Genomic DNA, 26,983 nt, shown 5'->3' on the forward strand with positions numbered 1-26,983 from the left:
CTCATGATTTTGGAATGAGAGGTTCAACAAGCAGGTGTCTGTACACTTAGCTGTGTCCTCATGCCATTGGCCATATAGTGAACATTGTAGATTTTTTACCCTCAGTTCAAAAGAGGTTCATAGTATATGTAGTCCAACCACATCAGACACTTCTTTCTTAAATTAAATCATAGTTACAAATGGGAAGACATTTTCCCTTGATCTGAGACCCTGGACATAACCTGGCATGGTCAAATAGGATCCTCCCTCTTGAATTGGTGAACTCTCTGATTCTTAAATGGTGGAGTATTTTAGTAACTGGCCGAAAGGGGAAGTGAGATTTGGGATTCTGGCGGGGTGTGAGTTTGTTGGCCGGATTATCCCTCTCATGCAAATGTCCTCCCTCCCCTATTAGGTCCCAGTGAAGCGTGGGGGGGCTAGGCGCTGGCCACAGCTGCATCCCGTTTCTGCAGAACGCCACAGCCGCCATCTGGACGAGACCGTCGCTGCACAGCCCTGATGAGCTCCTCCGCCGGCCTCTGTCTCTCTCCAGGCAGGCCTGGTCCTTTGAGCCCTGGCCCCAGCCTCATGCTCCACTGCCTGATCCCTGCTGTCCCATCTCTGCCGCAGCTGCCTGTACTCCTCTGTGTACTAGCTGTCCACTCGCTTGCTCCGAGAGTCCTGGCACCTCTCACTCACGCTGGTCCTCTGGGTGATCGAACTCCACTAGGTCCCCTTCTCTGTGTACAAGCATTCAAGCCCTTGATCTGTATGCATTAACACTGTCTTTTTGTGTTTTGTGTGTGTGAGTGTGTGTATGCATATGTGCGCCAACACACTTATGCCTGTATAAGAAATGGAACTTTGGTTTATATTTGTTTCATGGGATATGTTTCTGTATCCAGACCTGTTTTTAATGAGTGCTATTTAAATAATAGTCCTAATAGCCTTATGTACTTATTATTAATAGCTAGACTGAAGTTTGGTTTTGAATAATTGTCCTTTATTATTGTGTAGACATGACATTGTATACATATTTACTCACTCATCAATCTTTTGACATTCAAACGTACAGTATATATAGAACCACTGAGTATTCATATATTCATTATAATTCAAGGTAATCCAAACCACCTGTATGTTTTAGAAAGTGTTTATTTTGTCACGTGATTGTGAATGTCAATCACTCAGAATCTCATAGTTTTTCCTTGACAGGTAAAAACAACACCTTGAATAACATTTTAGCTTAATGATCTCTGAAAGTTTCAGAAAGTGAACTGAGGCTACAAACTACATACCTATATTAATAGCCTACTGCATCAGGTTGTGTGTGGTTTGAGGGATGCCCCACAGAATTCCAATCTGAATCAGTGTCCCAGGAATATCTATATTTTTATAAATTGCCCATCCATATACCTAGTAATATCCTAAATTAAAGTATCTAAAATTGCTTTACAGTAGTTTCTAGAAATGTCCGCTAGCCATTGTTACCTTGTACCTTCTGAGGGTGCCACAGTAGAACACAGTACAACCTTGTCCAGGCAATGTCTAGCCACATGTACTGTAATTAATTTGTAATTGTACCATTGTTTGAGTAATCATGAATTAAGATGCCAGTACTCTGTAGGCTTTCCTGTATATATTTTAATATAGGTTAGGATGGAACTCCTCACATCTTCAAATGTACACAATGTGTGTAGATTTGTGCTGGCCAACCATTACACATTTTCAAGAACAAGCAATCAGTATACTTTGTATATGTAAAATATCGTTTATTGATATTTTGCAAGCATAAATGAGTCAAACAAAAAATGTTAACACCTCAAAAAGACCTGTTGTAAAAGACTGCTGACAAAAATAAACATCTTTCAGTGAACAGTGGCCACGTAGGTATTTAAAACTCAAGTCCACTGAATACATTAACGAGCTGAAACATGATATATGTTTTACGATATAGGATACCCGGACCAACTGCAATAAATTACAAAAAGAGACATGCATTTACACAGCATAAATAATGTATAAAATGTAATACAAAAGAACAAGAGGTTATAAACAAACTAAAAGGGTACTATATAATCTCCAACAGTGATGTTTATTGTAAACCTACAAACATCTTGCATTTAAGGTTTAGAAATGATTATTTCATAACAATTTGCATTTCAAGCAGTTCCTTGAAAAATGAATTTAAGATGAGACAATGTTATTCTTTTATTCACAATTACATAACTCAGTTGCCTGGGTACACTGTGACATTTATACATTCTATACAGGTTTTCAAAAGGTAAATTAATGTATGAACAATACAGTATGTGACATGATACCTACTGCTGAGGCACACAGATTTTGTAGGTTCTCTTGAATTCACTGAAGAATAATCTTAATACCCTTTTACTCCACTAAAAAGTTGATTCTCAACTTAGTTTTCTCTGAAACATAGTTTTGTCTCAATCATGCAATTTGTTGTTGAAAAAACACTCAATTCAAAGAGTATCTGAGTGGTTTTAGTAGGGTTATCCATGATCTGTGTTCGTGTGTGCGTGCGCTTGTGTGTGTGTGCATGTGTGTGTGTGTGTCCATCTCAGTAGCGATGCTCCCCTCGCGTCATGTGCGAGGAGAACTCGTAACGGTCCTGACTGCGGTGGCCACAGAGGTTGCACTCAAAGGGATCTCGGAAGCCGTGGCAGCCCATGTGGATGGTGTACATGACGTGGTCCAGGAAGAGGACACGGCAGTGTTCACACCGGTACGCCCTTATCTGTTCCCCATCCCCACCCACCACCTTGAAACACTCAGAGACCATCTCCATGTTGGCCCGTATGGCCTCGTACTGCCGCTGCTGCTCTTCTTTCACCAGGGGCATGACGCCATTGCGGCCCCCGGAGGTGATGTGGTTGGTCAAGTAGATGAGCCCTGGGCCCCCCCCACCGGCTCTCTCTTCGTTGTTGCTCTCTGTGTCGGTGGAATCCTGTCCGCTGGGGCTGGGAGAGCCATCCTTCTCACTGGAGGCCGACTTGGACTTGGACAACAGCAGCAGGTTCTCTGCGGCGCTGTCTTTAGCTGACAGGCCATGGTTGGCTGTTGGGCCCTCAGAGGGGGGCTTGTGGAGGGGGAACATGGGGCCCGTGGCCACGTCAGAGGAGGAGGCCGGGGAAGTCTGCACCAGCGGCCGCAGTGACTCAGCTCCCAGATAGCTGATGGCGCTGTTGATAGCCTGGTCGATGACATGCGGCTGCATCAGCTCCCCCCCACCGCCCGCGTCAAAGGAGAGGTCCGACAGACGCTTCTCACCTGAGAGGAAGAGAGAGAGAGGATGACATGATGAAAATTACACCAAGACTGGCATGTGACACAACAGGCCCTGAAATCCACATCCACACAACATCTTATTTTGACTTATGAGAATCCTCACTTTATGTTTTTCCCCCAGTAATTCATGGTATTACTGTGATGTTTTGTTGTTTTTGATACACTTGAAAACGTATTTTATTTTTTCCCTGTTTAGGGTAATATTGAAATTAGGGGCATGCTCTTCAGGAGCAAGCTAAAATAATTGTTTTCTTCATAAAATAACATGTTTAAGCAATTATTTCGACACATTAAAAGCATGAGCATGATCAGATGATGCCATTTTAATACACAGGATGTACTTCTGCAGAGCCAAGGTGGCAAAAAAGTAATGCTACTTATGTACATACAACTTTTTTTTGTCCACAAAGATTGTTCACACTTTCAAATAAAGACTATTGATTGTACACAAAAAAAGCAAATTTTGGCCCTTACCCACAAACTTCTGTGGCATAGTGCTCTTACGTTTGGCTACATTATTAGCTAGTCTGTCTAGCACCAAGGCTCTGTCAGATCCCGTCTGGCTTAAGTCTTCCCTCTGCTCATTCTGGTTGCTTTCTTCCTTTACTACTGGAAAGCAAGACAGAGAGGTAGATTTCAGAGTCAAAAGATTAGAGAATCTGACCCACTAAAATGTTCAAATTCATGTGTCATGTTCTTTCATTGAGCAGATAAGGAATGACTGAATTTTTTTTAATTGAATGTGCCAAGGTCATTTGGAAAAGTGCTTTTAAATGCCACCAGCACAACCCATTTGAACAGGTGGAAAAGAAAACCCATCCTTGCATTGCAACACTCATCAACAGTTTTGATGATTACAGTACAAGCAAAGCAGGAGGATCAAACTCTGTATTTACAAACATATCTAGACAAACGCTTCACTTTCTACTAAACTCTTTAAGATTCATTAACTCACAGTGTATTTAGTGTTTTTTTTTGTTTAGTTTTTTTCATATTTTAGATATTTAGCTATAGTCTTATTTTAAGATGAATTTCCAAAAACTTAGTTCAAAAATAGTAAAATTCTTAATAAAATAGAAATTAGAACAACACAAATGAATACCATAAAATCTGACCTGAAGGGGAATTAGCAATTGCAACATAGTTCATACATTAAAGTTGCTGTCATGGAGAGTGAGTGTAGGGTAAAGTAGGTCATCAGTGGAGTGTGGGTGTATGTGTGGGTCCTGCGCGTCTCTGACTAACCTGTATAGATGCTGTTCTGCAGCCCCATGCACTGGAGGTAGTTGTGACAACGCTCCTTGTGCTCCTCTAGAGAGCTGCGCTGCTTGTAGCTCCGCCCACAGTATGCACACTTATGGGGTTTTCCAACTGCGACAAGATAGACAGTTTCAAAACTGAGTTCAATAAGTCAGGTGTAAATTATAAATTTTGATTATATCAAATCCAGCAATAAATCTAAAGGATAAATCATACATGTCAAACATAACCTACCATGGTGCCAGTACTCACCAGAGTGTGTGCGAAGGTGGCCTGTTAGGGCATCCCTCCTGCGACAGGCGTAACTGCAGAGGTGACACTTGAAGGGCTTTTCCCCCGAGTGCAGCTTGATGTGGCGAAGCAGGTTGCCTTTCTGGGTGAAAGAAGCACCACACTGGTTGCACTGGAATGGTCGCTCGCCTAGAGACAAGGAAGAACACAGAATATGCTGTTAGTACCATCAAAGAGTGCTTACATCAAAATGTTGAACGTAAAGTCTATCTGGCCAATTTGAATTCAAATTTGGCAGGTATTAATAGAGTCTGAGGTGAGCAAATGGTATTAATGTTGACATAAACATCTCTTGAATGGGATTATTTGGTCACTACATTTGACGATCATTCTGTGGTAACGAATCCAATGTGAACACAAAAAATATATATTTTTGAAAGTATCACATTGTTTGTGAGTTTGTTTACCACTCAAGATTTTAGCTCAGCTCGACAGAGAAGCCCCTGACAATAATCAGCGAGTTTTAGGGCCATTGTCTGAATCCTACTGTGCAGAGGCACGATCTAAACAACCACCCGTCTCCCCTATTGTACCACTGCCGTGTGAGTGTGGGGTCACTGTACTACACGAATCCCAAGCACCAGGACATCCTCAATGATGGGGGGACTCGGGGCAGAGCCCAATCAAACAGTGTGAGAGGGTTGCTGAGCGGAGTGACACTCCATTTCCTCGTGCTCTCTCTGCCCCTGTGAGCCGCCTGGCGCTCTGATCGAACAAGAGCCTTTCAGACTCAGGCTGCCAGCTCCGTAATGCACCACTGCCTAGGTCAATTTGATCTGAAAATCTCATTTTTTCCTCTTCTTCGTCTCTAAAATAAGAGCCGCACATCACAATGCAAATTCAACCTCATTTGAATAAAGCGAAGGAAACACTTTGTGTTGAGAGCCAGTCTTCCTGATCAGCGCTTCTGGAATAAACCAATATCCAGCCTCTCCGAGTGTTGTGGCATTCTGTGAGAACGTTTTAATATGCCTTTTTTTTCAAAGGCACCCATAAAATAAGAGTCACCAGTGAAGCAGCAAAAATATATAAAAAAGAAAACTCATTAAAAATGCATTTCAGGAGCAAAGACTCACCACTGAATATTTTCTATTTAAATAGGAGGCACTTCATTATATCTTTTATTATATATTCTTTTGCATTTACATGAGTCTAGTGTTCCTTTCTTCCATTTTGGGTTTCATTAGTTTCTAAAGCTTGGCAGTTAAGTGCCTTTTTGAAAAGTGTTCCCCCCCACTGGTTTGGGTCCATTACAATAGAATATCAATTTTGAAATTAGAAAAAACTTTAAGTACTCTGATAATTGTAATTTTCTGAAGATTCCATTTAATTGGTGAATATGTTGTGTTTCAACTTTAAAATATGGAAATATATAGAGACTTTTTAGTCTTAAAAATTGATCTGCCAAATGTATCAGAAGCTAACACTATAGCTTCTGATAACCTGAAAAAAAACAAAAAAGATAATTATTTAATCCTCAAAATATTTTTCACATTTGTTAAAGGTAAAAACAATTACTCATTGGGAATATATGTTATTTGTATATACAACTGTACTTCCAATCTACAACTTATTCAACAGGATTCCAAGCCAGAGGATACATTCCTCAACACAAATAGTGTCATCTATCACTTAAGTGAAACCTAACCAATAAATAATTTCAAGATACCTGCTAATACAACTGATCTTTCTAAGCCAAAAAAAACAAAAAAGGTAATGGTAAGTTACAGTGCTGCCTCCATCAACCACTTATTCCTACAAATTCAGTTCAACTTGACTGAAACGTTGCGACTGGAACGTTGCGAACCCCAAAACTGAGGGATTAGCGTCATCATTGACCATCACCAAAAACACGTGTAATAAATAAATAAAAACTAAATAATCAGTAATGACAAATTTACACAGGACTTTAATCAGTAAGATGTATTGTTGAAAGGAAAAAAAGGCAGAGAGCCAAACCAACTCTTAGAATGTTCTAGAAAACTTTGCTGTCACTTCCTACAGGACAGAAGCCCCAGTAAAACGCTTTCTGCTACTACTCCTACTCCACCCACATACAGCAACTCCCTGTAAGGCTAGCAGTAAGCATGGGGGCAAAGGAAGGGGTATAAGTATCGCAGATGGCTTACCAGTGTGGCTTCGCTTGTGCACCATCAGCACATTGGGACCAATGCAAACTATCCCACAGATATCGCACTTGAGCTTCCCGTTGGGCAGGCGGATACCCCCGGCCGAGGAGTAGGCCTTGCTGTCATGGCCTGCGTGCGAGCCGTTCACTTTGGCCCCCGAAGCATCGAGTACGCGCAAGTCTTCCGCACACTCCTCCTCCTCGCCATTCATCTCACAGGCGAGCCCATTCTCCTCGTCACTGCGAGCCTCAACTTTAATATTATAGGCTGGAAAAGAGGGCAGTGGGCCTGTTTAGAATACGAGCATGCTTCTGGACAGCAGTACTTGACTATGATATATAAGTGCATGATTGTACAGTATGTCTTAATGTTATGAAACTTATGGACAATTGTTTAAATGGTTGTTTTATTTGGGGAATGTGTCGATTCCTCTTATATATGTATATTTTTTTGTCATCGAAGTCTACGCTATTGTTTAACGAACAAGGAAATCAGCTTTATTAGATATCCCTTTCCCCCAACTTGAACTGGTATATAGTATCAGTTCTTATCAAAAGATGCAATTGAATGTGTTCATACTAAAATGACGTATATAGTGACACTGTAATTGCATAGTGGTGTAAAGCACATCATCGTAGTGAAGTACTAACAAATGCTTTAAGCAATGACAGCAATGCCATACAAGTGATCCTTCGTTATCTATAAGCAATGAGATCTCTCATCATCACACTTCTGTGAAACAAATGACAGCCAGATAAACAGGAAACAGAGACACAGGAAACAATGTGAAACTAGGGACAGCAGCGGTGTAAACCAACAACAAAGTAAGGTAAATGCACACCCGAACACACACAGAGAAATACAAACAAGCTCACAGACACACATAAATAACCCCCAAACAACAATAAAACATTCTTCTGAAATTTAAGATCAAGGAAACTTTCGGATGCACATAATCATACCCTAAGATGTCTGTCAAGTGTTACATGAAGAAAGGATGACTGATTTGTAGTCAATTTGTTGTATGTAAAATGTTGTATCTGTGTCTACTTAAGTCAACTGAACTGTCCTAAGAGTCAATCAAATCATACTGGGGGCAGATTTAATTCTTATCACCATAATGAAAGGACAATCCATAAGCAAGAACTATGTGTTCCCTATCTTGCAAACCCAACTACTGGCCTGAGGTTTGCACGCCATGGCGGTAGCCTGATTTCCTCATGTCTCTAACTTTGTTTGTACAAGTTAAGAGGAAGAAGTGGAAATAATGAAATATAGGAATCTAAGGAAAAGGGGAAGCATTTGAAACAGAGCCTGTCTAACTGAAATACTAAGAATTATGGAGAAGTGACAGAAAGGGAAGCATAGACAAGGATTTGTAAAACAGTGTAACTGAAACAGCCTCTTTGTGGGAAGCCTGTTTTCTCTGAAACAACAAGGGAACAATGTTCCCATCATGCATGATTCACCAAGTAAGAGTGCAATGGACATGTGCATGTATGTGGGAAACAAAAGCCAGGACTGGACCTCTTGTTACATGGGATGAAGAGGTCACTGTGGACCACAGAAAGACTGCACACTAGTTAAATACGTCACATACAACTGACATTGTCTTACTAGATAAATATGGGATGCTGGACATGATTAAAATAATGTTTCTATTAAAACTGGATTATCATCCTGGATCTTTCGAAAAACATGACTGCTGTAGATGTTACCCGATTAAACAGTGCCTGAAGCTGAAGGATAACAGAAAAAAGGAAACTACAGATACTATACATAACTTGGTTCTTGTTTCTCAGAGCAGTTATTTATTTTCATATAATAGCGCATTGGCTCCAGGTATTTACAGCCGTGTGTCAGAGTGGTTCTTTGGGGAGAAACTGCAGCTTCAGTGGTCTATGCCGACCCTGGACTTGTCCCTCTCAGCCCCTCTCTGACCCACACGCTAATAGCTGCAGTAGACAGTGCTATTGACCCCTGCCAGCCATACAGAGGAACTACGAATACCAGGCGGCAGCTTCTCAGGGATATGGGGAAGTTGTGACTAAATTAGGGATGGGAAGAAGAGCTTTTACTTATCATGCTTGTCACACAGTCACACATCCTGATTTACTCATTTTGGGAAGCGTGTCATATTGCAGAGGGAAGACAAACAATAAAAGAACAATAAAAATGCATTACAAGATGAACATGTATGAATGTCAGAAATTGACTTAATGAGACAATGAATGACCATAACTTGACCTGTATGACCATGAGGGTTTAGGTTGGTTGAGGGGCAGTTCTATGGGCATATGTGAAGCCCTCTGTGACATGCTTGCGTGTAAAAAGGGCTATACAAATACATTTGATTTGATTTGATTTGAACTTAAAACCACCTGGAAATGTGAGCTTTGGAAATGCCATAATCAACTAAAGGATACAAACTAGCGAAATAACTTCACACAATGTATGTATTGTGGAAGTTAAAAGAGCAAGTTGGAGGTTCCTGTAAACTTGCTACTGTGTTCACTGCCTTAAAAATACCTCAGTGTGCTAGCTAGGCTGGGGAACCACATATGTGTCAAACCACTCAACCCCAATGCTACAAATTGTCGATGACAAACATAAAAAAACTGAGTGCACTTTTCCTTACTCTTTTTAACTGTAGTTAGTTAGTCCATGCATTACTTACATACACACATAAATAGTATGTCTGTTATCACCAAAAATATACATTACTTTTCATGCCTATACATATGGAACGTGAATTTGATACATTGACTGGACTTTGATTGTTTAGAGATACACATTTTCACCCACGAAAAAAGTGGCCTGGCTTTCGGGTGTTGAGCTTCCACATTATGGCTCCCTGGCCCACATTCAGCATCCTTAGCTCATCAAGGCCTACGTAGTTCAGAATCCTGAGAGATAATTATACCTCCCTGATGCATTCGGGGGTTTATAAAAGCCCCAGTGATGCAGTGCCGATATATAACAGTCACTTCCTCTCACACTGGTGATTAGATCTGCAGGGAGTCTAGAGCAGCACACATTCACACCCTAACACATGCACAAAACGATACCCTCCATTACCCTTCTCACACTTGCTTTCTCACATACAAAAAGAGCATTCCAGTAGTAATACAAAACATACATAGTCTATATCTTAAACTAATTATTGACATATATTCTTGCACAAGCTTCTGCACACACACAGGGTTGCCTACTTAGCTGTCATGACCCCTCACTTGTTACTTCTCCCTGCATGCTCATAACCATCTGATAAATACAATTGTTAAATTAACTTGGAAGTTGTAAGGACACTCAAATCAATCATATTTGGTTCACACAGATTACCAAGTTTTGGTCATTGTTCCCAGGAAATCTTGATAAATATTTGCGTCACTTGCATTTTAGTTTTTAGCTTTGATAATGTCACTGACTCATCACAGGTTTAAAGAAGAGTCATAAGGAGAAAACAAGGACTGACTGGCTGAACCACAACTGCCTATATCTGCTTCCATGTCTGTTCTTTTCTCACCCAGATGGACTGAATAAAGTCAAGTAAGTGTCATATTGATCAGGATTTACATGTAAGTCTTTCGAAAGAAAACTTGCTTTCATGTCAAAACAATTCAGCAAATGTTATGGAGACTAAACAGCAGGGAGTCATTATGCCATAAAAAGGACTATACCAGGTCCTCTGGATTTCTAAAGTCAAAGTCTAGTCTCTAGAGTTTAGAATTATGTTTCACAGTGAGCTTGAAGGAACAGGTGAGAATGATGTTACAGAGACAGCTGAATAATACTTCATGTAAAGAGCATTGGTGAGGGGTGGAGATGACTGTGTGTGCTAAAAGTGCAACAGTTGAAGAGTGAAAGCGGCAGTGAGGGAGTGTGTGCAGGTGCATCGCCTGTGCGGTGGTGTGTGAGTGTGTGTGTCTGTAATGATCTCCGAGTTTGGCTCTGCTCCTGAAGACTTTATCTCCAGGAGTGTTGAAACTGCCTAATGGCAAGTTGTTCTTAGGAAACTCTTGCACATCGTTTTTCTGTTTCCTGTTGCTTCTCACTAAGTGAAGCTTCTTCATGACAAGATTGCAGTGACTGCCCACATGTGAACACTGGAAGAATATTCCAGCTTCATTTGTCAGATAAACAGATTTCCTTCATCATCATGTCAGGAGAGCTGTTATATTGATGTATTTACTTAATCCTCATAATATCAATGGTATTCCCTGGTTTAAGGTTTTACTACATCATCTTATCAAAGACTCATTAGTCATTCCTTAAGTTTAAGTATATAATTAACAGAACATGGATGAGAGGGACTTTCTATTTTAATGCCAATGACCTAAATTAATATTTTTCCATCAGTACCACCAAGGGATTTGTGCCACTGAATATCTCCTGTTTGATAGGAACATATACGTTATTCAGAAGGGGCAAATAAGTTAAAATAAAGGAAAGCAAAAATTTGTTTTTTTATTATTATTGTTTTCGTTTTCATTAAATTTTTGTATTGCTGTTGTACATATTATTACTGTTTGAGAACAACCTTTTATAAGGTTATGCTGATAAAAATACAGGTATTGACTTTAGGAAATAGAGGTGCACAGGGCAGTCTAGCTGTGGGAGTATGGTGTGACTGTGAGAGGCTCAAACCTACAGAGAGCAGCTGTCACTCACCTTGCAACCCCTTGTCCCTGTTGTTCTGTTGGTGGGCGGAGCTGGCAGACAGGTCCTCTGGAACAAGCATGGCCTCCTCCCCATCCTCAGATACCTCATTGGGAGGGGGGCTGTCCCTGCCTGGGAGGAGGCCCATCAAGTACAATTAATCACTCACCACAAAATGGAACAATTCCTCAACTTCAAAAACAAACTTGATCCACTTTGTGAGTCATCCGTTCCAATGTGCATTAGACTGTTGTCTCCGTGTTTCAGTGTGGCGTACCTGGCATTTGGGACATCTCGTGGGCCTCCTCCGTCTCCATTCGGTGCAGGTACTCTAATAGGAGAGAGAGGAACATGTAAGTGTGTTTCAGATTAAGCAACAAACAGACAGAAAATACTGTTTCTCAGAAAAAGCCAACTAAAGGGGTTCCCTTTTCTCTGAACAACTCTGTCACCCCAGTAAGATCACTCTTGTCTCATCTGCAGACACACCACTATCTTCCACATTACATTACAAAGAATTACAGACATTTTCATTACGAGTCTTGACAGAGAGGCTTGGGTAGAAGAGTGGCTGGGCGTAAAGGTGTGGGGGTGTGTGGGAAGGCGGGCGGTTTGGGGTTGCTGGGAATGAGCGTTCAGACCACATTTGTTATTTATTGTTAATTTCCTGCCACGTAATCATCCAAAAATGCAAACTGACTGCCGCAAAATTAAGCAGAAAATTAACTGGCCCCAGGTCACTGAGGATGCGGGTGTTTGCTGTGCCCAGCTGATCGGCGCCCGTGTTCACTCTAATTTACTGAGCATGCATCACTGAGCCCGCGGCCCGAACACAGGCGTGTGTGACTCCCAATCAGAAACAAAGAGAGAGAGGGAGGGAGAGAGAGAGAGAGAGAGGGAGGAGAGAGATGGTGTGGCAGTGAGAGGAATATAGAGAGGGAAGGGAAGCAAGTCAATGAGTGTGCAAGAAGGGTGAGATGGGGGTGGGGGGTGAGAGGAAGATAGAGAGAGATAGAAAAGGGAGGGGACCATGACAGGGAGTGTGTGAGAGGGGCAAGACAAAGAAACAGAGTGAGGTTGGACAGGAACAGAAAGAGAGAAAGAGCAGGCTGAAGGGCCGGCAAAGTTACTTCTTTTTTTTCTGTACGAGGCAATTTAGTGAGGAGCACATCCTGGCCAGGCCTGCATATCTGAGGAGTCACCAGTGCGCGTGGCCCCATTAATAATGGATGGCCCTCAAGCCTGCAGCAGATGGGCCCAACAGCCTCAGCCCCAGCTCCACCACTTCAAGAAGCCCTTGGTGGAGCCCCTGCCCAGCCCAGCCAGCCACACAGGGAGAAGTGAAGCTCCCTAAAATAGCGAAACGAGCCCGAGGGAGAAGGGGAACCTAGGCCTTCCTGTTTTACTGACAGATGGCTCCACACATTTGGAACAAATAGTGGGAAGCAACCAGACCCTTCTGTCGCAACGCACGATGTTGTACGGACCAGAGACTTAAGTCAGATGTTTGACAGCCACAGACACCCAGGGCCCAAGTGGTAGGGGAAGAAGGGGCAAAGGTCACTGGTGCAGATGATTTGTAAGGCACAGAGGGCGTTGCGTGCCACTGTGTTGAAGGAGGGGACTCTGTGCTGTACCACCATTCTTAAGCATCTGGAGTTGGGAGGTCAGGAGGGGGTGGTATTCTCATGTGCCCTTTTTTCTAGGCAGATGGCGTGAGGGGAAATAGCGACTGTCTTTGTAGGGGGCTGTGGCAGAAGCAAAACATTAATTCCTATATTCAACCACAACCCAGTTGTGTAGGCATGTGGAGAGAAAGGTGCACAGCAACTTTCAGGAAGTAGATTATTTAAATCCAAATACAGCATTTTCAGTTTTTGTCATAGATGACTGGACTACAATTAAATGTTTAAGGCGTTACATAAAACATAAGATGTCTTTACTGTTTGGTAGCTTTTATTGTATTGTTTCAATATGTTGTTTAGCTTTTATTGTACATTAAAGCTTAACAAAATGTTGTTTAAAATGTCATCTTAACACAAGTAAAATTTTATTGAATGTAGATGCTTTTTAGAGACAAGGTTTTTGGTTATTGTGACATTGCTGATGTTAGCTTCTATAGTAAAAGGTCTGAGTACGCTTGTTTAGGGCAGGAAGAGTCTTGGCCGTGGGTCTGAGTTTGCTCTCTGTTCAAGAAGAGACAGGAAGAGGGTTGTGGTATAACACTCTTAGTCCCAACTCAAGGGTATAAGTGTGTGTGTGTGTGTGTGTGTGTGTGTGTGTGTGTGTGTGTGTGTGTGTGTGTGTGTGTGTGTGTGTGTGTGTGTGTGTGTGTGTGTGTGTGTGTGTGTGTGTGTGTGTATGAGGGGTGGATTGGGGTGGGGGTGAGGGGGCTGTTCAAGTCAGGTTACAAACCTACATGAAGGAGCAGGGTGGAGACCAGAAACAGAGCAAACCGTTAAACAGTCAGACGCAGAGGACTACAGAAGAAGACTTTGGATATATGAAGGAATTTGGCATATGTATTCATGACCAAATTAATATATAAAAAGGCTATCCCTAAATGTGGATCCCTTAAAAAAAGTTTGAGCTTGAAAAGAGGGTATCAACATAGAACATCCCACTTCTTCAAAGGGGCCCAGTCCAATGAAGCCTATACACATGACAAGTTACTAAAGCAGAGCATATTGGCTTTAGACAGCATGTTGATACTTTTAAATTGATATATTTTAAAGAATATATGTGTTTAAAATATGTTTTTGCTGTTACCTATTTTTGCTAGAAGTACAGATGGAGAGTTTTGAAAGTATGTTGGGAATGTGTTATTTAAAGGTTTAAGTTTGATCCATCTACATATGTTAAAAATACTTGCAAAATTCCCTTTTACCTAATATTTGTAGATTATTCATCTGAGTCATGGTTGTTCCTTCCTCCTAAAACCAATTATATATATCTCTCTGTTGTAAGGCATATCCTAAGCCAACACCTTATTTAATCCATCTAACAAAACCACAATATGAAACCCTGCTGTACTTGTGCTGTACATGCTGTTGTCATAACTAAGATTAATTAAAATCACAAAAAACAATCAGTGACCCACTTGTAGGTTTTTAATTAATATGACTGAATGATTTCCATACTACCTCTATGCATTTAACGGATATTTTTTATGAAATGCAAATAGGAAGATATTTTAACAGAGGTGAAAGTACTGTGGGAATATCTGTAGAAATTATAGGGGCCTTAACTTTCCTTAAGGGGCCTCATTTGCATTTGACACACTTCACCAGTCTGGTATTCACAATAATTTTAATAACTGCCTGTCTTCTTCTGCCCCCTCCTATTTCTGTTATCACTGACAAGGAAGCTGATGCCTCCATCTAGATGTATTTGCTGTACCTTTTTGCAATGGACAAAAAACACCAGTCCATTATGTGATGTAGGTAATGTGATTAAATACAGATATTTGATAAGCTATTGTGCCATGCTATGTGCATTGATATTTTTCCCGAGAATAATTTGTTATTCAAGCGAAAACACTTTAGTACTTAGGTTATACTCTAAAATCGAACTTGTTGAGACAGTAAGCCAGGGCTGATCAAAATATTCTCATAATGTTCTAGGTAAAGGTTGAACTTCATATTCATTTTAATCTGTAATTCAAAGTGGTGTATTCATTATCCGGAGGTGCAACTGTAGTTGTATTTAAACAAAACTAAGTGATGTGACCCAAACTAAAAGTTATTCTGATGGGCAACACTTTAGAGAGACATGAAAACTATGAGACGCAGCCAAATTTTAAGTTGTAGCCTGTGTAGTTGTAATATTGTGCAACACATTGTTGTTTCAATGAATAACGCGAGCATTTCGTCTAAAGGTCTGCATAGGCCTATGTGTTAACCCAAAAAAGTGTAAACATGCACCAATAAAAAGGAAAATTACTTTAGACAAATCCGTTTCTCCTATTTTCTCTCAAAGTGAGCTTTCATGGGTGCTGTTTCATGGAATATTGTTTGCTACTCATCTCAGTTTCACAACGGAGCAAAAGTATAGTGAGTCCTGCCCACCGAAAAGTTATTACAGTATCAACACACGGGTTCAGATCAAACCAATCAATGACTAGAACAGTGGATTGAAAGCATCAAAGAGTAGCTAGTGTATTTTATTTTCTACAAAGAAACTTTTGGTTACAATCACTAATTGCAATCAACGATATAGGTCATTTCCTGTTTTTGTAAAAGATGTGCTGCCGTATGTTTAATAATCGTAAATCTTTCTCAGTGAAAGTTTGAATTTAACGGCTTAATGTTTAGTTAGGGTTACGGCTTAATGTTTAGTTAGCTTCAGAAGGCTAAAATCTATAACTTTGAATGAAAATATTCTGTATGCGAATAGTTGCAACAGGTGGCCTGGTAGACAAGAATTCAGAAACTGATAGTAGCTACCCTATCCAGCTATTCTGCACTAAAATAAATCAAAATAAGCATTACTTTTTTTGACAATAAGATTTTTTAATCACAAGTCAAATATTAAGGAAAATATGTATTGATATTTTCAAGTGCTGTGCTGCGTATTCCCACATTTCCAAGGAGAAAAAGTAAGGAAAAATAGGAAAATATTCCATTATTTTGCTATAATTAATATTAATCTTTACATACTTTATTAAGTGATCACACTACGGATTAAAATGTACACGCAGAACACTTTTCTTTTTTTCTTTTTTTTTCTCAAAGTCCGTTACATCCGCCCTACTGGATATTAGAGACGCTCGCGCACCTGCTCCGATATTTGGATAATGTTTTCCATCAAGGTATACTTACTGTTTTTATCTCAAAAGTAAGGCCTTTTGTTGTACTATACACATATAAACAATTTAAAATAAGTTTTGTTTCATTATCAGCGTGGAAATCACTCTACCTGCTATTCCTTGAGTTTGCAATATGAAGTTCTTCCAACTCTCCCCCGCTCCATGTGCAGAAGTTCGAAGCGCCGCGGCAGCACCATGGAACTCTGCCCTCGGTCCCTCCCCTCTCCACTGTACTTCCTCGTTCCAGCCCAACATTTCTATGTCTCTGTGCTCGAGTGAGACATTTTGCTTGCTTTTATCCAGAGGCCGACTCTGCTCAGGGAGTCGAGGCACCAGCCCTTGGCACTTGCTTTGTATCGTGCCAATAAAAGCTGACACCCAGTAGACCATTACTGGCAGCCATGCATGAGATGGGATGAGGCGCGCGGGAGACTGGACCATTCATTGTTTATTTATTTCTTTCTGAGAGGGACGGACGGGGACTCCTCACTTGCATATGGGCAGCTCCCCTTCTGTCACCTGTTCTGGGACGCTAGACCAGTTCTGATTACACTGACACATAACATGTTTATAATTATCTTTGATAGTAACCTATTATAAATCCCACTTTCACACACTATGAAGATATTACCGGTTCACAATTCATCGGTATAAAATTAAAATATCATTCCACTACTTGTGTTTGGGGGGGGGGGGAAATCATTTTGTGATTCAAACTTGGATTGCAGTTTGTACTTTCTTTCAGCAGCTAAGCTGAAGGATAGACAAGTATAAACCCTGGTCTTCGGGTCTCAGTTAAATGTCATAATCCTTGAAAATTCCTGTATTCCCTTATCTTTACTGTTAACTGTTACTGTTGTTGCATATGAACACAGATACACCACGGCCAATTGTATGTGGACAATGTTCAGTATACTGACACCTGCTTGTTGAACCCCTCATTCCAAAATCATTAGTATGGAGTTGGTTCACTTTGTTTTTGATAACTGCTTTTACCTTTCTGGAAAGGCTTTCAATTAGACAATGGAACATTGATGTGGGGTTCTCATGATGAAACATAAAAAAACTTTGTGTTGCAAAGTTTGAAGCACAGTTCTCAAGAATTACTTTTAATGCTTTAGCCTTAATATTTCTACCAGTAGAACTAAGGACTCTAGCCCAAAACCAAGAAAAGACATCCCCCATTGTCCAAACAAAAATGTTTTGTCGAGTTTGGTGTGAAAAACTTGACTGGTGCCTCGACAGATCCCTGACTTAACTACCATCAAACACATTTGGGATAAATTGTAACGCCATCTGCAAACCAGATCTAATAACCCAACATCAGTGCCCAACATCCCTAATGCTGTTGTGGCTTATGGGCATACATTCCCACAGACACACTTCAAAATCTTGTGGCAGCTGTTACAGCCACACATGGGGGGCAACTCCATATCAATGCCCATGGTTTTGGAATGGAATGTCCAATAAGCTGATATAGGTGTAATGGTCAGGTGTACAAACGTTTTGGCCATTATGATGTATATATATAGCATCCATAAACTGTTAATTTAAGGTCAATGTGACAATATGACAGAATAATCGTTTACACAGTTAGTTTGAATGGTCATGTTTAAAAAAAAAACTTGAGGACTTGCAGAATAATATGAAGGCAGTGAGGATACAGACAGAAAAAAACAGTCTTTGCTCTAACATCTATATTCATTTAAGACAATTCTGTGAAAACTCCCCCTGCTCCCTGCCCCTTCCCACTCCAACCCCCCTCTACCACCACCACATACATACCAGAAACAGAGGCAGCCAGCATACTGGAGGGCCTATTAACTCACCAAAAGAATACTTTCCAGTTTTGTTCTGGTAGGAATTCATTCAAGTGCATATTTAACTACCTAAATCTTAACTTGTTAACACATTGGTGTATTGCAGTATTGAGTGCACAGATCCAATTTTGCTTCCAATTATCTTTTGATATCATTTCTGGATTCATATTTATGGAAATAGTCAATAAATGATGAGTTATATTTCCAGTTTAATTTATATAATAGACACATTTCTCATTCATGTACTGTCATTACATCCTAAATGAAGTTTCTGGTACAGTGAATCTTTTCTGTAAGTGCAGTGACAAGACTTTTCTCCCAATACTCTGTGGAGATGCTAAGTCACCTAGTCTGGGAGGCAACCCTTATCTTTACACAAGCACAACATTCACAGGCAGTTGGTCTCTGTGTAAAAGAGGAACTTTTGGCAAGAGCACTTTGGTCAGTTGTGTCCTCATGGAAACATGGATTCCTCTACGTTTAACAGTTTTCCCAGTAGTCAGACATGGTACCTGTAATTGAGTCTGTGTATATGTAATGAGTGTGTCACAGCAGCTTGGAGGGGCCCCTCTATAGGCCAACTCCTGAGGCCAGGCTGAGGGAATACTGGAGCAGAACAGTGACTCAGCAAAACGTCTTCTCCAATCGTTAGCAGCAGAGTTGCATGGCCTTCCCAGCCCCAAAGATACCACCCTATCCCTGTGACACAGCATGTTCTGTTGCTGAGGACACATGAGGCAACATCAGGACACATGGACAAAACATGCAACAGTTAAAAGACCAAGGCATACAATCATAGACTGTCAAGTTTTGCAGGTGCCTTTTTGTGCAATGCCAGTACTTAAAAATTATTATATATTCCAAGCATATGAATTGTCAGCTTCTCATGGAATGACCAGGAAACCCACATCATCCTGTACATCAAACATTGTCGTCTACATGTTGTAATTAATATCATTACCCGGATTACATCATAGCAGCATCATGCAACCTAGCCAGTAGACTAATGAACAATGGGTTTAGCCCGTTTCTTATTTCATGGATCTTTAAGCAGTATTCACACTTTCAAATCTGGAAGCATGAACAGCATGTATGCCTTAATTGGTTTCAACACCTTAATAAGTCAAAGACGTTCAAGACTGGTAATCACATTAAATAGTCCAATTTATCTAAAAAGTCAATTGGAAACTCTTTCTTTTGGAATGCATTATACTGCAGGATGTCAGAGTAAATTAAATTCCCCTCTGCACACTAAAGCATCAATTTCCTTATGGTAATTATCTGCTGGAATGGATGTGTCACTAGAAGGAGTCAGGCATGCTTGACATTTACCCTCTTTATGGAGAAACGAAGAGTAAAAATTAAGATGAGGGAGAGAAATTAATCTCGGGGCCAGGCAGGCATTCAGGAGATCCTAAAGGATAGTGGCTGAACCAATCATTATTGTGACCCTGTATTGAAAAGGAAGCCAATAACGAGATTCGAGCCATTGGCAATGAGATGGGAAAGGGGGGAAAAAAATAGGGGGAGGATAAAGCACAAATATAAATATGATAGCACTGAAGACACATGACAATGCCAATTATTTATTTCTCGAAGTAGGGGACATATCTTCTGAGTAAACAGTTTCCATAGCTTTAATGAGTATCTTCGGGACACTTAGCTCTTTGAACTTAGTGAGGGAAGTAGACCTCAGCAGACTGCTAGTCTGATTGTTGTCAAACCAGTGATGAAACAACATTCTTAAATAAGTCTATACTGAAATTCATTTTTGTTGCCAAAATGTAAATAATAATTTAGATGAGAGTCTGTGAAATTCTATCATTTTACCTCTACATGGGGTCATGACATTCATACTGTGTTGGGTCCTGGGTACTAAGAGAATGGGTCAAGCATTTGGTGTTGGGTGTATCAGAAGGGATTGTGGTTACCACATGCCCATACCAGTAGCACCACAATCACTTGATAACAAAGTCCTTCCACTTTTACTGAAGTCAATGGATTAATGGGATGTGTGTGGAACATATATTACAAGTTCTTATTATAAATCTAATATAAACATATCACAAATGTTTTAAAGAGGTTATCGTGAACTATTTCAAAATCTGTTCTGGTGAGATGATTTTCACATAGAAGAGGAGAGACAGGAAACTAGCTCATCCATGTTTCCTGTTAAAGCAGGAAGCTGCACTAACTCTGTCTTTAATGACGAAACCACAGGTCTAGGGTAGTGCATGCATTAGGCATGCACTTCAAAATGATCTTGATCGACTAAATAAAAATGTATCTTCAAAATAAAAATGTAACAAACAACAATCTTTGTGTAAATTGTTTAATCATTATAGTCGTGTTCTACAAATACTTTAATTGAAGCATTTTTTGTTTTAATTTATGATACTGTATTAAGCTGTATATGGGTACTACATACAATAATATAGTCTCTAAGTTATTACAATAATGTGTAAGTAAATGTGCTGCTAGAAATCCTCTGTTTTGTTTCGTTCTGTATTTTCCTCAAACACATTTACACGTACACACCTTAAAACTGCCAAACACACACACATAATGTATCGTATATGCATACACACAGTATTTACCAAGACAATGACTGCAAGATCTAAGAGCTCACAAGCCCAAAGTCACAAAACCACTCATCTAAATCAGGGAAATTATGCTAATAGAGCATCTCATTATTCGCAAACTCACCCAGAATCCGTCACTGACATCACATCATTATAGATCTATTCATAAATACAGATTGAATGGCATAAAAGGGTAGCTGGCACATTCAAAACTTTCTCATATGCTTTGTTTAATATTTCTTCATGCATTCTCCAAGGGCCATTAAATGAGAAACACTGGTCGCTTCGGATGCCGGAATGGGTTATGAGGGTGCACAGTGGTTACCATTTTGGAAAGAGGTGCAGTTCGACCATAAGCAGGAACCCATGGATCCCGAGTGGTCCTGTGCAAGCCAATACATGAGTAGTTAGGAACATAAACAGTAACATTTTACAAGAGGTAAAATGTGCTTGATGCTGTCCATCCATTTAGACTATACTTTATAATATAACTACTCTTTTCTGAGAACAGCAAGAAAACCCTGGTAAAAGAGCATACAATGGCCACAATGAATCCAGAGGTTTTGAACGTTAGGGGGGATAATGAATCAATCCAAATAACTTGTCTTTTTCTGTTTCAAAGGAAAAAATATGGGAGGCCAGCTTAATCTTCAGAGGAAACAGATCTCAGAGGGTGTTGGGCACCAGGAAAATGGATCTGGGTTGTGGAAACCACGATTACCACGAGCTGCTCTGGATTCAACCATCTGGAGAGAGGTGCTCCAAAAGTCGGTAAAATTCGCTCAACTGGGGCCCAACTAGGAAACAGGTTTCCACATACTCAACAGACACTCAAAAGTCCTGTCCCTGGGGGACTGTTTTCTTCTGGTGCTCTGCAAGCATAGTTGAAGAATATGTATGTATGATTTTGGTAGAACTAAGTAAATCTAAAATAATATTTTCTATTGCCCTATTCATACTAATTTGATTTGTTTGCTGACGTTTTCCAAAAACAGAACAATGTAGTGGAAGACTAATTTAACATTAAAAAAAAAAATTACCTCACTACATCTATATCACTGGAGCCATGAGTCTGGCGTAGAGATAAAAGATTATTTCTTCCTGATTTTGTCCCACACTTCCCTCTGTCATGGTGTGTTTCTGCTCTCTCTGAGCCAATGTCACCCACTGTTGCATTCACAACAGATGTCATATGTCCAGTACAAGGTGTCAAGGTGTTTTATTGTATCCATTCAACCCAATTTCTTTCCCCCAAAATGTTTTCTCAAAAGCTGAGGAGAGCTGAGTTTATGCTATTCAAAAGAGCGAAAATTGATTTTGAGTTAACCTGCAGTCCTTACTTTACAAGCAATGGTCTGTGCAGCTCCTAAAAGCTAGTACATTTTAAGGAAGTATGTAATGGCTACACTAAATCTTTGTTCCATCGTGTAAATTATATTAGGGACATTTTTTTCAATCTGCTATTAATTTTTTTTAGTTTTCTGTATTAATTGCTCCCCTGTGTAAAGACTAACGCTATCTATAACAGTTTGAACTCACCACTACAATGAAGTAATGTAATTCAACCAACCGTTAACATACATCGAAGTGGCATGGCTGCATTACTCCTCCTCATTACATTAAAACTACATTGAAACAATAACATGCTACTGCATGATGGTACTACTTCAGAAGTCAAATAATAATTCACAAATTATATGGATCAGAGTAAGTATATCGTTTAATGGGGGGGGGAGGGGGGGGAGGGAAATAGTGCCTCTCGCAAAATATTTCTTCATAAAACTAATTTAGCAAAAGGGGAATCAAACCAGACAAGTCTTATTGCAACCATTTACAGCTCCGGTAATCTTTAGGGCTCAATCGTACCCCATGCTATTTTAGTGCGCAGTATGCCCTCTAATGGATCTCCGTGGTAGTCCAGTGTGAATAAAACCATTTACTGTCAGATAATTGTTCTACATATTTTTACCATTGTCAAACAGATGGGGTGGTGTGTTTGGTCAGGGTCATGAACTGAGCAGTACAAGTAATAAAGACTGACCAGGAGTTGTGTGCAGAGCTGGGTAGAACTGGGAGACTAAATCCAGAGTTTAGACCAACGTCATAGTTGGCCTTGCCAGTGTAACCAGGGATAGTAGGACGACTGCCATGAACAGAAGATAGAAAATAAGGTTCATACATTAACATTGAGCACTGGGGAAATACATAGAAATGTCCTTAAGTCAATCAGTGAGGGTAATACATACACTGTATGGCCAATGGAATATGGACACCGGCCTGTAAACGGACAACTGCTTTTTGCTTTCATTCCAAAATCACTATGTTTCTACACCTGTCTTCGCTTTCTGGTCTAATCACCCAACATCAATGCCCAACCTCCCTAATGCTGTTTTGGTTGAATAGGAACAAATTCCTATAAACACCCCAAAATCTTGTGGACAGCCTAACTTTTTTTCTTTCTTTCTGGGGACTGCCCACAAATGAGTCAGATGGGAGTCAGATGGCTGAGTGGTGAGGGAATCGGGCTAGTAATCAGAAGGTTGCTAGTTCGATTCCCGGCTATGCCAACCAAATGATGTTGTGTCCTTGGGCAAGGCATTTCACCCTACTTACCTTGGGGGGAATGTCCCTGTACTTACTGTAAGTCGCTCTGGATAAGAGCGTCTGCTAAATGATTAAATGTAAATGAGGCAGCAGTTGTTACCGCAAAGGAAAGGCCAACCCCATTGTCAGGAGTCCACACGCTATTGGCCATGTAGTGTATTATTGAGTATCCCGATGAACATACATTATACATTAGGTTAGACACTGGTGTTGTATGTGGTCATGTGTATCTTACTGTGTGGTTGGGGTGTACGGAGGTAAGGTGGTCCTCTGCATAGTCAGGGGATAAAAATCTTGGTCCACGTCATCTATATCATCAATGTTCTTAAAGGCGACAACACCACTGCAAAGATACAGAAAGGAAAAACACAGTGGATCTTGTTCAAATTCACAAACAAATATTATTCAATCCAGTTCTTTGAAGACACTGCTTACCTGTATAGTGGAATTTGGCCAGATTTTGGACATGGACTGTTGCTGTGAATTAAAACAAGCTCAAATCTTAGAACATTATCACAAAATGCCTTATTTTTCACACATTACTTTCTTGTTACAATGTGTGACAGTTTGCATGAACAGTCTTTGTTACAGTATTGAGATACATCACAAAGTTCAAAGAACTCACAACGATATGGGTTTCCTGACTTCATTTTTAACTCGAAGCTGGTGTCTCTTCCATTGGGCTTCAACACTCTTAGAAAGAAGTAAGGTGGCAAAAGGTTAACAAATTACTTTCAGTTCTGTCAACTAAATATTTAACATTTGCTTTTTCAGACAGCCACTTGAAATTATAACTCAATCGTTGTCACTGGAGAGAGGAATATATCAATCTCAATTTTCAACTGTTACTCTTTGCTGTTATGTGTATTTGCATGATCCCACCTGCCAAAGTTCTGGTTTGCTGTTGTAACGTTTAAGAGTGAAATGTTGATTCACAGGATCTGCCATTTTCTCAAGTGTGGTAGCTGGGGGCTTCAGACGCTGAGGTAACTTTATGTCCCAACGAACATCTTCAAAACTTCTGCAAGTCCATATTTGAGAGCCAAATGACTCATCCTGCACTCTCATTTTATACTGGATACAGGTTAGTTTCAGATCATTTCTATTAGACTGGTTGAAAGACATTACTTTATGATGTATTTGTACAAGATCATACAGTAGCCTAGATTAGAATGCTTTGTAAATGTTGAATTTTTGTAAGGTGCACACATAATCTTTGAAAGAAAGGACCCAGACCTCTGGGCTGAAGAGGTGTAAATGAAGCGGAGAGCTGCCTTGTCGATCCACTGAGTCGGACCTGACGAACTGACATCCTTCAAAATCGATCACAAGTTAAAATGTCAAATAATTCTTTAAAAGTCGTTGTGCAAACTTTGCAGCTCAATAAATAACAATACAAAATGTAATAGCAATAACAAAAATGTTGACCAAAAGGATGTAGGCCTACCGATGTAGTCTCTGGTCCAGGGGTAAAACTGAAGAACTTCAGAGGACATGGAACTTTGTGTGGTGCTGGCCTTACTTTTGCGTGGCTAGTCCATCCTATGACGACATTATACTGTCATTCATTAGACCTGAATTATTCTACAACACAATAATTACTTTATAGGACTACCGAATCCACTCGTTGGAGGTTTACTGTTGCATATTACAAATGACAACTTATTCGGCCTACAGTTAGCCTAGTTTAACACAACGATCAGATTACCTCGAAGGTCTGCTCTCAGGGCAGAATAATTTTTTTTCCTTGAATTCCATGCCTTATCTCCCGACAGGTCACAAGCAACAGCTGATGGCCTCGCGGGTGGCGTTTGGGGTCTTTCTCTGTAACCTGGAGGGACCCGTAAACCAGACGGCACATGATAGAAGTCTATGAATCTGTGTCTACCTTTGGTTGCCAAGTCTACTTCTGCACCAGCACTTAGATGACCAGAGCACGGATCTATTAACACGACTTCGTCTCGTAAAGGTGCCAGTGATGCGTGACTAGCAGGTGGAAAGGCCAGTGGATTGAATTTTGAGAAAGCCGTCCCAGTTGTTAGAAGTAAACTTTCGACGTCATATCTTCCCTCTGGGCCACGCTCGCAAGGCAAGTTCATTTGACAGCGAAAGCATCGGTTTGCACCAACTCGGTTTGCATTTGCATTCAGTAGTCTGACCCGGTGAGAATCCGCAGAGGAAGGTACTGGATCGCACACTTCAGTCATGGCAGCCATGCACCGAGTTATTGCGTTGACATCACTGATTAGGGTTGGTTTTAATGTTCCAGACTATGACGAAGTAGAAGCAATGTATATGGGGCATACTCGCGTACTTTGGTTGCCTGGATACTGTTGGCTGTAGGGTTCAAATTACTGATTGATTGGGCAAGAAGGGTATCTGAAACAGGCTATCTAGAAAACTGCTACACACCACAGTTCGCTAAAATTATCAATCAAGAAAACAATTCTGAAATTTTGAATTTTATAGAGGGTGTTGTGACATACACTTACGTACTTTGCGTCAACTTCCCCTTTGTTGATCTGTATAACATCCGCGCAATATCTTAAAGTGGTCGCTGGAGGGAGCTAGTGTATAGGCCTAGCCTACATTCTAGCCGTTTGCTGCTGCGGCAGGCGACGACTAGTACTACTAGTACTAGTCGCCTACTAGCTAGCTGATGTAGGCTACAGCAGAGCCATAGAGATAACCGTCTCTTTCTCTCTATGGCTGTGCTGTACACAGTACCAAATTATACTTTTTTTCACGGGAAGCTTTAACATTTTCTGTTTTCAAGGATGGCAACACTTCTTAAAACGATAACGAAAGCCTATTATCCCATTCACTGTAGCTACTGCGTGTCGATTTATATTTTTATAGTCAAGGCTGATGTTTCTATTTTTGCTCGCACTGACCTATGTTTTTAAGTCACAGTCATCATTAATTAAATCGGAATAGAAAACTCAACAGTTCGGTTAGAAATGACTAGATCTGGTCTTCCGGTTGCGCTGACTGCAAAGGACTTAGTGCACTGGAGCAAATGTCATATGCAGTTTGCTTCAGTGCACATAGAATAAGGGATGTTTGTTTAAATAGTCAATTCCAGTAAATGTTTCGCTAAATACACGGACAATGATTAAGTAATCAATCATATTGTACAATTATATTAATATTGTGATTGATTACAGTTTATTTTATAAATGTACACAATGGTGAGATGTTTACAAGGAGATGTCAGTGATGATGTTGATGTCTACTGAAGTATGAGTAGCTCAGGCCGTCATTAGCTAATGTAAATATCTCAAGTGCTATGTTAAAAAGTGCTGTGTTAAAAGATAGCCTAATTAGAATTATTCTAATAACTGAGTGCTGTGAATAACACTGACTCCCACTCACTGTTCCTTCACTGGGGGATATTTCCAATGACTGTGGATTCAGCATAAGGCCTCCTACACTTAAGTAAGCATCTTACCATTACTATTTGTACTTCACTTGTAATTTCTAATCACTGAGAGCCATTCAGTAGAGCAATGGTGTAGCGTCAGTCCTATTTGCCTGAGCATA

General features: G+C 40.3%; 2 protein-coding genes across 6 annotated transcripts; both read right to left on the reverse strand.

The window, feature by feature from the left end:
• Positions 1–1,733: 1,733 nt before the first annotated feature.
• Positions 1,734–16,636, reverse strand: ikzf1 (IKAROS family zinc finger 1 (Ikaros)). 5 transcript variants are annotated; one of them, XM_067235977.1, is made up of 8 exons: positions 16,545–16,636; positions 11,905–11,958; positions 11,640–11,759; positions 6,969–7,235; positions 4,801–4,968; positions 4,534–4,659; positions 3,763–3,894; positions 1,734–3,270 (listed from the first exon to the last, which is right to left on the reverse strand). In XM_067235977.1, exons 2-8 carry the CDS (start codon positions 11,942–11,944, stop codon positions 2,561–2,563), a joined length of 1,563 nt encoding a protein of 520 aa, XP_067092078.1. In that variant the 5' UTR covers positions 11,945–11,958; positions 16,545–16,636; the 3' UTR covers positions 1,734–2,560. The 5 variants fall into 5 exon arrangements, with proteins under 5 accessions (XP_067092078.1, XP_067092077.1, XP_067092082.1 ...); XM_067235976.1 differs by having other exon boundaries at positions 3,763–3,897; XM_067235981.1 differs by lacking the exon at positions 6,969–7,235.
• Positions 16,637–20,606: 3,970 nt separating this feature from the next.
• Positions 20,607–25,584, reverse strand: LOC136942741 (protein SPMIP7). Its single transcript, XM_067235711.1, has 7 exons — positions 25,201–25,584; positions 24,323–24,514; positions 24,066–24,133; positions 23,876–23,917; positions 23,676–23,783; positions 22,878–22,979; positions 20,607–21,219 (listed from the first exon to the last, which is right to left on the reverse strand). Exons 1-7 carry the CDS (start codon positions 25,537–25,539, stop codon positions 21,099–21,101), a joined length of 972 nt encoding a protein of 323 aa, XP_067091812.1. The 5' UTR covers positions 25,540–25,584; the 3' UTR covers positions 20,607–21,098.
• Positions 25,585–26,983: the final 1,399 nt, after the last annotated feature.

Source organism: Osmerus mordax, chromosome 5 (genome assembly GCF_038355195.1).
Source record: "Osmerus mordax isolate fOsmMor3 chromosome 5, fOsmMor3.pri, whole genome shotgun sequence".
NCBI lineage: Eukaryota > Metazoa > Chordata > Actinopteri > Osmeriformes > Osmeridae > Osmerus > Osmerus mordax.

Excerpts from the sequence above, each read along its gene's own strand:
- ikzf1 (XM_067235976.1), bottom strand. The coding sequence starts at position 11,944 with ATGGAGACGGAGGAGGCCCACGAGATGTCCCAAATGCCAG. Across the intron at positions 11,760-11,904 it reads CGAGATGTCCCAAATGCCAG|GCAGGGACAGCCCCCCTCCC; the intron begins GTACGCCACACT and ends GCCTCCTCCCAG. Across the intron at positions 7,236-11,639 it reads CAGGGACAAGGGGTTGCAAG|CCTATAATATTAAAGTTGAG; the intron begins GTGAGTGACAGC and ends CCTCTTTTCCAG.
- LOC136942741 (XM_067235711.1), bottom strand. The coding sequence starts at position 25,539 with ATGAACTTGCCTTGCGAGCGTGGCCCAGAGGGAAGATATGACGTCGAA. Across the intron at positions 24,515-25,200 it reads GTGACCTGTCGGGAGATAAG|TATAAAATGAGAGTGCAGGA; the intron begins GCATGGAATTCA and ends ACCTGTATCCAG. Across the intron at positions 21,220-22,877 it reads AGCTCTGCACACAACTCCTG|GACCACTCGGGATCCATGGG; the intron begins GTCAGTCTTTAT and ends TGGCTTGCACAG.